The 11,393-nt window shown below is 54.1% G+C and overlaps 1 protein-coding gene across 2 annotated transcripts; it reads left to right on the forward strand.

The window, feature by feature from the left end:
• Positions 1–336: 336 nt before the first annotated feature.
• On the forward strand, positions 337–9,806 carry CYP2D6 (cytochrome P450 family 2 subfamily D member 6). Of its 2 annotated transcripts, none has more exons than XM_077949524.1 (10): positions 337–2,139; positions 2,682–3,533; positions 5,139–5,310; positions 5,860–6,012; positions 6,101–6,261; positions 6,709–6,903; positions 7,076–7,217; positions 7,422–7,609; positions 8,066–8,207; positions 8,311–9,806. In XM_077949524.1, exons 2-10 carry the CDS (start codon positions 3,354–3,356, stop codon positions 8,892–8,894), a joined length of 1,917 nt encoding a protein of 638 aa, XP_077805650.1. In that variant the 5' UTR covers positions 337–2,139; positions 2,682–3,353; the 3' UTR covers positions 8,895–9,806. The 2 variants fall into 2 exon arrangements, with proteins under 2 accessions (XP_077805650.1, XP_077805651.1); XM_077949525.1 differs by having other exon boundaries at positions 6,709–6,885.
• The last annotated feature ends 1,587 nt before the right edge of the window (positions 9,807–11,393 follow it).

Here is an 11,393-nt window from a genome sequence, read left to right on the forward strand (position 1 = left end):
TTAGTGATAAATAATTCCATTGGCTGTACCACAGTTTATCCATTCACCTGCTGAAGAACATCTTGGTTGCTTTCAAGTTCTGACAACTAAAGATGAAGCTGCTGTAAACATCCCTTTGCAGGTTTTTGTGTGGGCATAAGGTCTCAACTCCTTTGGGTAAGTACAGGAAGCACAGTTGGTGGATTGAATGGTAAGAGTATGTCTAGTTTTGTAAAAAATTGCCAAACTGTCTGGATCACCTGAGGTCAGGAGTTTGAGACCAGCCTGGCCAACATGGTGAAACCCTGTCTCTACTAAAAGTACAAAAATCAGCTGGACATGGTTCATGCCTGCAGTCACAGCTACTCGGGAGGCTGAGGTGGGAGGATTGCTTGAACCTAGAAGGCAGAGGTTCCAGTGAGCTGAGATCACACCACTGCACTCCTAGCCTGGGTAACAGAGTGACTGAGACTCAAAAAAAAAAAAAAAAAAAAAAAAAAATTGAAGAATGGAAAAGAAATTGCCAAACTGTCTTCCAAAGTATCTGTACCATTTTGTACTCCCACCAGCAATGAATGAGAGTTCCTGATGGTCCACATCCTTGCCAGCATTTGGTGGTGTCAGTGTTCTGGATTTAAGCCATTCTAACAGGTGTGTATGTGGCCATTTATTTTTTGAATAACTTTAAAAGTTTTTAAATTGTGGCTAAAAAAATTTACCATCATAACAGTTATGGTACAGTTTAGTGGTGTTAAGTGTGTTCACATTGTTGTGCAACCAATCTTCAGAACTTTTTCATTTTATGAAACTGAAACTTTACCCATTAAACTGCCCCCCTGCAGGCCCATCCTGCCCCTGGACTTTCCATCTCTGTTTCTAGGGTACAGGCAGCCCTCAGTACCCACAGGCTCCACATCCACAAACTCAGCCACACATCGAAGATACTTGGAAAAAAAGCATAACAACTAAAAATACAAATAAGAGCAGTACAGTATAGCAACTATTTACGTAGTATTTACACTGTATTAGGTATTATAAATAATCTAGAGATGATTTAAAGTATACAGGAGCATATGCATAGGTATACTATGCAATTTTACATAAGGAACTTGAGCATCCTTGGATTTCAGTATTTACCGGGGATCCAGGCACCAATCCCCTCCAGGATACCCAGAGATAACTATTCCACTGCCCATAATCCCACCCCCTTGCAGCTGTGGAAACTCAGAGGTGCTGCTCTGAGGGCAGACCCTGCCACTCAGCACTCGGGGATGAGTCAGACCCAACCAACAGAAACCTGTCCCATGGGAGGAGCTGGGAATTGGAGGGTCCCTCCCAGTGGCATTGCTGTGCCTGGCAGGGGGAAGGGCAAGAACAAGTAAAATGCTCAACTTTACTACCCTTCCAGTGCAGTCCCTTCCTGGCTCTGCGTCAGCTGGCATTGCAGCGTCCTAACTAGTCTCTAGAATTCTCACAATGATGTTTTGGTTCCTATAGCTTTGTTAACCCTGAGCTCTCCAGGAGAATGAGCCCGGAGTTTCCTAGTCTACCACTTGCTGATGTATTTTCACACCATCTCACTTGGCAACGTCCAGAGGGCCTGCCAGGGCACAGTGCACTTTTCACCGTGACACAAGCAGTCCCATTGTTGAGGGAAGGCAGGTTGGATCTGTTCCCTAAAAATAATCCCAGAAACTTCTATACTGACCATTAATAGAATGTAATGTCCAAACAGTATAGAGTAGTAGCTCAGCATATACTTTAGACGTGTACTCTAACACCGCTCTGTGACTTGAACCTTGTTACGTAATCTCTGAACCTCGGTCTCTGCCTTGGGGACCATAAAACCACCTCCTTAGGGGGCTGTGGGAGGATTAATGAGCTGGAGCACACACAGTCTGACCAGCAGTTTCTGGCACATAAGTGCCCTATCAATGGAAGCCACAGGTGCACAATGATTGGAAAAGGCCATAGGCATCATTATCGAAGGTTTTCCTCATGCTGCTGTATCTTGAATTACAGGCCTCTGGCTGGTAAAGAGGGCACTCGGGAGGACACTGCCTACGTTGCAGGCATGCCTGTCCCTGCCATTCATACCCCAATCATGATGACTGCTTGAGCGGGGGGTCTGACACCTCAAAAGGCCAAGAGTGCATACAGGTAATGTATAAAGGGCCACCGGTCCCTGCACCTTGATTATCTCACAGTCCGAGGTAGAAGGGTGCTGCCACATAGGACAGGAACATTCATTCAGTTGAGGCCAATTTGGGAGGCCACAAGCCAGATCTGAGAAGTCCCCAGATGGACATGGGTCTTGCTCTCTTTGTCAGTTGAGTGGCCTCAAAACTTCTGTTGGGTCAGGTGGCTCATGCCTCTAATCCCAACACTTTGGGAGACCAACGCAGGAGGATCACTTGAAGCCAGAAGTTCAAGACCAGAGTGGGCAACATAGTGAGAACCCATCTCAACAAAAAAATTAGCCAAGCATAATGGTGTGCACCTGTAGTTCCAGCTACTTGGGAGGCGAAAATAGGAGGATCTCTTGACTGAGCACAGGAGTTTGAGGCTGCAGTGAGCTTTGATCACACCTCTGCACTCCAGCGTGGGCAACAGAGCAAGCCCCTGTCTCTCAAAAAAACTTTTTAATTTTTTTTTTTTTTTATATTTTAAATAAACTGTTCTCCCTGCCTTTTGTTCCCCAGATCCAGTCTTCATCCAGACCTGAAAAGACCTAGGCTCCAGCTGCCGGCCTCCTGCTGCCCCTCAGGCCACCTGCACAGGAAATTCCAGGGGTGGCTTTTTCCCACTGCCAGTGCTGTGGCCTACAGTGCTAGGCAGCCCCTCAGTCAGCTAGACAAAGTTCTCCATGAATCCTTCCCAGAAAGTCCTGTTCCAGCCTGGGGCGGAGTCCCCATGACCCTCATGGTACCACTGGCTTCTCATGTCAGCTATGTTACCTTCCTGCTCCTCAAGGTCGTGATTACAGTGGGGCATTGGTCCACTCACAGCCTTCCCGCTATGCTCCCAGTACACAGCTCAGCACCCAGTACAACCCATATCGCCAGCTTGGGTGGAGCTCATGCCAGGTCACTTCTCACCCATCACCCTAACCTGGGTAGGCACCAAGAGCAAGCAGCAGGGTCAAGGACCTCTGGAGCAGCCCCTACCCACCCTGGCCTAACCCTGCACCCACTGGCAGCACAGTCAACACAGCAGGTTGGCTCACAGCAGAGGGCAAAGGCCATGATCAGTTTCCTTTATAAGGGAATGATCATGCACTTCATGTGCTGAGAGTGTCCTGCCTGGTCCTCTGTGGCTGGTGGGGTGGGGGAGCCAGGTGTGTCTAGAGGAGCCCAGTGGGCAGCAAGGCAGTCATGGGGCTGGATGCACTGGTGCCCCTGGCCATGACAGTAGCCATCTTCCTGCTCCTGGTGGACCTGATGCACCGGCGCCAACGCTGGGCTGCACGCTACCCGCCAGGTCCCCTGCCACTGCCGGGGCTGGGCAACCTGCTGCATGTGGACTTCAAGAACACACCATACTGCTTCGACCAGGTGAGGGAGGAGGTCCTGGGGGGTGGCAGACATCCTAAGTATCCTCCACCACCAGCAAACGTGTCTGGACCAGAAGCCAGGCTGAGAAGGGGAAGCAGATTTGAGGGACTTCCTGGGGGAGGGCATTTATGCATGGCATGAAAGATGAGATTTTCCAAAGGCCAAGAAGAAGTGGGGCAAGGGCCTGGAGGTGGGGCTGGACTTGGCAATGGGCGTGCAATCCCATTGGGCAGCATATGTTATGGAGTACAAAGTCCCTTCTGCTGACACCAGAAGGAAAGGCCCTGGGAATGGAAGACAAGTGAGGGTCCTATGTGCCGTTTAAATTAGGAAATCAGGCTGCGCGTGGTGCCTCACACCTGTAATCCCAACACTTAGGGAAGCCAAGGTGGATGGATCACCTGAGGTCAGGAGTTCCAGACAAGTCTGGCCAACATGGCGAAACCCCGTCTCTACTAAACATACAAAAAATTAGCTGGGCACAGTGGTACATGCCTTTAATCCCAGCTACTCGGGAGGCTAAGGCAGAATTGCTTGAACCTAGGAGGCAGAGGTTGTAGTGAGCGGAGATTGTGCCATTGCACTGCAACCTGGGTGACAGAGCCACACAATGTCTAAATAAATGAATAAATAACAAATCAATGGCTGGGCACGGTGGCTCACACCTGTAATCCCAGCATCTTGGGAGACTGAGGCGGGGGAATCACAAGGTCAGGAGTTCGAGACCAGCCTGGCCAACATGGTGAAACCTGTCTCTACTAAAAATACAAAAATTAGCTGGGTGCGGTGGCGGGCACCTGTAATCCCAGCTACTCGGGAGACTGAGGCAGGAGAATTGCTTGAACCTGGGAGGTGGAGGTTGCAGTGAGCCAAGATCGTAACATTGCACTCCAACCTGGGTGACAGAGCCAGACATGGTCTAAAGAAATGAGTAAGTTGGCCGGGCGCGGTGGCTCAAGCCTGTAATCCCAGCACTTTGGGAGGCCGAGACGGGCGGATCACGAGGTCAGGAGATCGAGACCATCCTGGCTAACACCGTGAAACCCCGTCTCTACTAAGAAATACAAAAAACTAGCCGGGCGAGGTGGCGGGCGCCTGTAGTCCCAGCTACTCTGGAGGCTGAGGCCGGAGAATGGCGTGAACCCGGGAGGCGGAGCTTGCAGTGAGCTGAGATCCGGCCACTGCACTCCAGCCTGGGCTACAGAGCGAGACTCCGTCTCAAAAAAAAAAAAAAAAAAAAAGAAATGAGTAAGTTAGAAATCGAGGATGAAGGGATATAGTGACCCGGTTCAAACCTTTTGCACTGTGGGTCTTCAGGCCTCACTGCTCACCGGCATGGACCATCAGCTGTAAAATGGGATGCTAACTGGGGCCTATTGGCAATTTCGGTGACTCTTGCAAAGTCACAGCTGGGTGACGCATTCAAACTGAGTTCCTCCATCGTAGAAGGTGTGACCCCCACGCCCCAGGATCAGGAGGCCGGGTCTCCTCCTTGCACCTGCTCACTCCTGGTAGCCCCGGGGGTCGCCCAAGGCTCACTTGGGACTAGGACCTGCAGTCTGGGGGGACCCTGGCTTGACGGAGGCCCTGACCCTCCCTCTACAGCTGCGGCGCCGCTTCGGGGACGTGTTCAGCCTGCAGCTGGCCTGGACGCCGGTGGTCGTGCTCAATGGGCTGGCGGCCGTGCGCGAGGCGCTGGTGACCTGCGGCGAGGACACTGCCGACCGCCCGCCTGTGCCCATCTACCAGGTCCTGGGCATCGGGCCGCGCTCCCAAGGCAAGCGGCGGTGGGGGACAGACACCTCGTTTCCGTGGGCCCTGAGTGGGCGGTGACCGTAGCCCAAGCTGTGCCGAGAGGGCGCGGGGTCGTGGAGTTGGGACACAGAAAAAGGCCAGAGAGTGGGTTGGGGACAGCGGACAGGGAAACCACTTCCACTGGGGAGGTGCGAGTGTGTGGGCGGGAGGAGGCGGGGCTTGTGGTGAGTGGGTGGGGCAACTGCACAGACCTGCCAGGATCCTGGTTAAGAGCAGCCCGAGCCTTTCCCAACTGGAAGCCCGTGTCCCAGCTGTGCTGCCGGCTCAATATGGGCAGGGCGGGGCGGGCGGGATCTTCCCTGAGTGGAAAGGCAGTCAGGGTCGGAAGAGCCAAGGTGGGGCCAAGACCCAAGCAAGGTAGGTGAGCAAAGAGCAGGCCCGGTGCCCTGCTGGATGCAGCAAGGGACCACAGGGACCACGGAAGACCAGGAAAACCACAGGGTTGTAGTGGGTGGTGGAGGGCGGGGCCAAGGCCTTCATGGCCATGCCCACGTGTCCATCCCACCCCCAGGGGTGTTCCTGGCGCGCTATGGCCCCGCGTGGCGCGAGCAGAGGCGCTTCTCCGTGTCTACCTTGCGCAACTTGGGCCTGGGCAAGAAGTCGCTGGAGCAGTGGGTGACCGAGGAGGCCGCCTGCCTCTGTGCCGCCTTCGCCGACCAAGCCGGTGGGTGATGGGCAGAGGGGCACAAGGCGGGAACTGGGAAGGTGGGGGACGGGGAAAGCGACCCCTGACCCGCATCTCCCGCCCCCAGGATGCCCCTTTCGCCCCAATGGCCTCCTGGACAAAGCGGCGAGCAACGTAATTGCCTCCCTCACCTGCGGGTGCCGCTTTGAGTACGACGACCCTCGCTTCCTCAGGCTGCTAAACCTAGCACAGGAGGGATTGAAGGAGGAGTCGGGCTTCCTGCGCGAGGTGCGGAGCGAGGGACCGCAGGGTCTCTGCAGGGCGAGCTCCTGAGAGGTGCCCGGGCTGCAGCGGGGCCTCAGAGGAGCAGGTTTGCATAGAAGGGTTTGGGAAAGGATATTCCAGGAGAGCTCACTGCTAGAGGAAGGGCCTGGAGGAGGAGGAGAAATCTCAGACACCGTCAGGGGAGAGATGTGCCTGGGTTAGGGGGCACCAAGAAAGGCCAAGGACCCTGTGCCTCCTGTCCACATTAGAGATTTTTATTTTAGATTTCTCCTCTGGCAGCCCAAGGCAAGGAGAGAGGGTGGAGGCTGGTACTTGAGGAGGAACTTGGGGAGGTCAGTGGTGGAGACAGGCCGGCCCTGGGTCTTCCCTGGAGACAGCTGGGGCCCGAGACTGGTCCAGGTGAACACAGAGCACAGGAGAGATGGAGACCCCGTTCTGTGTCTGGTGTAGGTGCTGAATGCCGTCCCCCTCCTCCTGCGCATCCCTGGGCTGGCTGGCAAGGTCCTACGCTCCCAAAAGGCTTTCCTGACCCAGCTGGATGAGCTGCTGACCGAGCACAGGATGACCTGGGACCCAGCTCAGCCACCCCGAGACCTGACTGACGCCTTCCTGGCAGAGATGGAGAAGGTGAGAGCGGCTGCCATGGTGAGGACCAAGGGTGGTGGGTTGAGCTCCTGGGAGGAATGAGGAGTGGCCAGGCAAAAGGTGGGGCCGCTGGATTACCTGGTGAGTGGCACCTGGGCTGACAGGTGCAGAATGGGAGGACATTTGGGGGCTTTCCCGCTGTGTCCCCAAGTACCCTCTCGGCCCTGCTCAGGCCAAGGGGAACCCCGAGAGCAGCTTCAATGAAGAGAACCTGCGCATGGTGGTGGCTGACCTGTTCTCTGCTGGGATGGTGACCACCTCGACCACGCTGGCCTGGGGCCTCCTGCTCATGGTCCTGCGCCCGGATGTGCAGCGTGAGTCCAGCTGGGGCCGAGTGCAGGGGGCGAGGGAGGAAGGGTACAGGCGGGAGCCCCTGAGCTTAGCTGGGACACCCGGGGCTCCCAGCACAGGCTTGACCAGTCTCCTGTAAGCCTGACCTCCTCCAACACAGGAGGCAGGAGAGGGTCAGGGCTGGTCCCCTGAGTGCTGACCCATTGTGGGGACGCATGTCTGTCCAGGCCGTGTCCAACAGGAGATCGACGACGTGATAGGGCAGGTGCGGCGACCAGAGATGCGTGACCAGGCTCGCATGCCCTACACCACTGCCGTGATTCACGAGGTGCAGCGCTTTGGGGACATTGTTCCCCTGAATATGCCCCACATGACATCCCGTGACATCGAAGTGCAGGGCTTCCTCATCCCTAAGGTAGGCCTGGAGCCCTCCTCACCCCAGCTCAGCACCAGCCCCTGGTGGTAGCCCCAGCATGGCCACTGCCAGGTGGGCCCAGTCTAGGAACCCTTGCCACCCAGTCCTCAATGCCACCACATCAACTGTCCCAGCCTGGGTGTGGAGTGCAGAGTATAGGCAGGGCTGGCCTGTCCATACAGAGCCCCAGTCTAGTAGGGAAGACAGATCAGGACCTGCCAGAATATTGGAGGACCCCAGTGCCTGTAGGGAGAGGGGGCAGTGTGGGCACCCCCAGGAGGTGTGACTGCGCCCTGCCATGGGGTCATAGAGGGTGCTCAGGAGCTTCTCGGGTGCCGGACTAGTTGACAGAGTCCAGCTGTGTGCCAGGCAGTGTGTGTCCCCCGTGCGTTTGGTGGCAGGGGTCCCACCATCCTAGAGCCCAGTCCCCGCTCTCACTCTGCATCTCCTGCCCAGGGGACGACGCTCTTCACCAACCTGTCATCGGTGCTGAAGGATGAGGCCATCTGGGAGAAGCCCTTCCGCTTCCACCCCGAACACTTCCTGGATGCTCAGGGCCGCTTTGTGAAGCCAGAGGCCTTCCTGCCTTTCTCAGCAGGTGCCTGTGGGGAGCCCGGCTCCCTGTCCCCTTCTGTGGAATCTTGCAGGGGTCCTGCCCGGGAGGCAGGCTCACTGACACCCCTCCCCTCCCCTCCCCACAGGCCGCCGGGCATGCCTCGGGGAGCCCCTGGCCCGCATGGAGCTCTTCCTCTTCTTCACCTGCCTGCTGCAGCGCTTCAGCTTCTCGGTGCCCGCCGGACGGCCCCGGCCCAGCCACTCTCATGTCGTTGGCTTTCTGGTGACCCCTTCCCCCTACGAGCTTTGTGCTGTGCCCGCATCAAGCCCCCCCAACTTGCTCCTCAGCTGGGACCCTGTTGTACAGAAAATGAATCTAGTGGCTCCCACTTGGTTTCTGAATCCATTCTGGGCCCCTGCCAAGGTCCTGGTTGTGTTGAGTCACCTGCCTGATGTCAGCGCTCACCCCTCACCTGTCACCCTGTCACCTCATTCTTTTTTTTTTTTTTTTTTTGGAGATGGAGTCTGCTCTGTCACCCAGGCTGGAGTGCAGTGGTGCAGTCTCAGCTCATTGCAACCTCCACCTCCCGAGTTCAAGCAATTCTCGTGCATCAGCTTCCCGAGTAGCTGGGATTACAGGCACCCGTTACCCCCCCTGGCTAATTTTTGTCTTTTTAGTAGTGATGGGTTTCGCCATGTTGGCCAGTCTGGTTTCAAACTCCTGACTTGAGGCGACCCACCACCCTCAGCCTCCCAAAGTGCTGGGATTACAAGTGTGAGCCACCGAGACTGGCCTCACCTCATTCATTCTTACCTGGACACCTGACTTTACTTGAGATACAGGCATAGTGATTCTCAGCAGGCGACAGCCTACCCCCACGTCACGCCCAGAGACCCATCACTGGCTGCCTGGCTTGGCAACAAAGTCCATGCATATGTCTTGGCTGGGTGGATATGAATAGGCATATGCCAGGAATCAGCCCATTCCCTGGCTAGGGTGGGAGACTGTGTTGTGGTCCCCCAGACCACCCTCAGGTTCGGTGATTTGCTAGAAGGTCTCACAGACCTAGAAAAGCTATTATCCTTCCTGTTACAGTTTATTACAGAGAAGCGTACAGATTAAAGTCAGCAAAGATGAAAGGCACGGGGCCACAGTCCAGAATAACCAGGCTGAGGCTGTAGCTCTCTTTCCTGGTGGACTCCTACAGGCAGTGCTTAATTCTCCCCCAACAGCAAGTGATGTAGAGAGCACTGCCAGCCATGGAAGCTCACCTGAGCCTTGGTGTCCAGGGTTTTTGTTGGGACACAAAAACCTAGGCTTGAGCCCCCCAACATGGCTGACCTCAGTTACTCAGTCTCTAGCCCCTCCTGAAGTCAGATGGATACAGGCCAAGGGCCCCACCCCCGGTCACATTGTTGGCATAAACTGTGTTGTATGATCCAAGGCCCCAGCTATGTACAAAGGCACTATTTCAGGCAGGACATTCCAAGGCCTTAGCAGATATCTCCCAACAGCCTGTCAAGAGTCAGTTTGGACTCTTGGTCCAATGGTTTGCATTGTGCAAGGAATGGCTTCCGCTGTTTTTACTACACAGGCCACCCCTCTTGGCTCTAACAGCAAAATGATACTAGTTTGAGCATCTGTGTGTGTGTGTGTGTGTGTGTGGTTTTTTTGTTTGTTTTCTTGAGACAGAGTCTTGCTCTGTCACCGAGGCTGGAGTGCAGTGATGCCATCAGGGCTCACCGCAGCCTTGACTTCCCGGGTTCAAGCAATCCTCCCATCTCAGCCTCCCTAGTAGCTGGAACTGCAGGCACATGCCACCATGCTCTGCTAATTTTTTATTTTTTGTAGAAACGGGGTTTTCACCATGTTGGCCAGACTGGTCTCAAACTCCTGATCTCAGGTCATCTGGCTGCCTCAGCCTCCCAGAGTGCTGGGATTACAGGTGTGAGCTACTGTGCCCAGCCAAATTTCCTTCCTAATTTCTTCCTTGAACCACTGGTCATTCCAGAGCATATTGTTTAATTTTCACGTGTTTCTATAGTTCCCAGAATTCCTCTTGTTGATTTCTACTTTTATTCTGTTGTGGTCAGAGAAGATGCTTGGTATTATTTTAACTTTTTTAATGTTTTAAGACTTGCTTTGTGACCTAACATATGGGGTGTATCCTTGAGAATGATCCATGTGCTGAGGAGAAGAACGGGCATTCTGCCGACTGGACGAAGTGTTCTGTAAATATCTAGTAGGTCTGTTTGTTCTATAGTGCAGATTAAGTCTAATGTTTTCTTGCTGGGCTTTCATCTGGGACGTCCGGCCGATGCTGAATGTGGGGTGTTGAAGTCCCTAGCTATTATTGCATTAAGGTCTATCTCTTTAGCTCTAATAACATTTGCTTTATGTGCTCCAGTGTTGTGTACATATATATTTACAATTGTTATATTCTGTTGCTGGATGACCTTCTTTGTCTCCTCTTGCAGTTTTTGTTTGTTTTATTTTGCTCGTGAGAGGGAGTCTCACTCTGTCACCCAGGCTGGAGTGCAGTGGCACAATCTCGGCTCACTGCAAGCTCTGCCTCCCAGGTTCAAGCCATTCTCCCGCCTCAGCCTCCTGAGTAGCTGGAACTACAGGCGCCCGCCACCACGCCCAGCTAATTTTTTGTATTTTTAGTAGAGATGGGGTTTCACCATGTTAGCCAGGATGGTCTCGATCTCCTGACCTCGTGATGCACCCACCTCAGCCTCCCAAAGTGCTGGGATTACAGGCATGAGCCACCATGCCCAGCCTCCTCTTACAGTTTTTGTCTTAAAATCTATTTTGTCTAAGTATTGCTACTCCTGCTCTTTTTTGTTTTTCATTGGCGTGGAGTATCTTTTTCTATCCCTTTATTTTCAGTCTACGTGTATCTTTTTTTTTTTTTTGAGATAGAGTCTCGCTCTGTCGCCCAGGCTGGAGTACAGTGGCGCGACCTCAGCTCACTGCAAGCTCCGCCTCCTTGGTTCAAGCCATTCTCCTGCCTCAGCCTCCCGAGTAGCTGGGACTACAGGTGCATGCCACCATGCCCAGCTAATTTTTTGTATTTTTCATAGAGACGGGGTTTCACCGTGTTAGCCAGGATGGTCTTGATCTCCTGACCTCGTGATCTGCCCACTTCAGTCTCCCAAAGTGCTGAGATTACAGGCATGAGCCACTGCGCCCGTCCTATGTGTATCTTTATAGGTGAAGTATGTG

This window comes from Macaca mulatta, chromosome 10, assembly GCF_049350105.2.
Source record: "Macaca mulatta isolate MMU2019108-1 chromosome 10, T2T-MMU8v2.0, whole genome shotgun sequence".
Lineage (NCBI taxonomy): Eukaryota > Metazoa > Chordata > Mammalia > Primates > Cercopithecidae > Macaca > Macaca mulatta.

Coding starts and splice junctions, on each gene's coding strand:
- CYP2D6 (XM_077949524.1), top strand. CDS start 3,354: ATGGGGCTGGATGCACTGGTGCCCCTGGCCATGACAGTAGCCATCTTC. Junction 6,013..6,100: donor CGCCTTCGCCGACCAAGCCG/GTGGGTGATGGG, acceptor TCCCGCCCCCAG/GATGCCCCTTTCGCCCCAAT. Junction 8,208..8,310: donor CTTCCTGCCTTTCTCAGCAG/GTGCCTGTGGGG, acceptor CCCTCCCCACAG/GCCGCCGGGCATGCCTCGGG.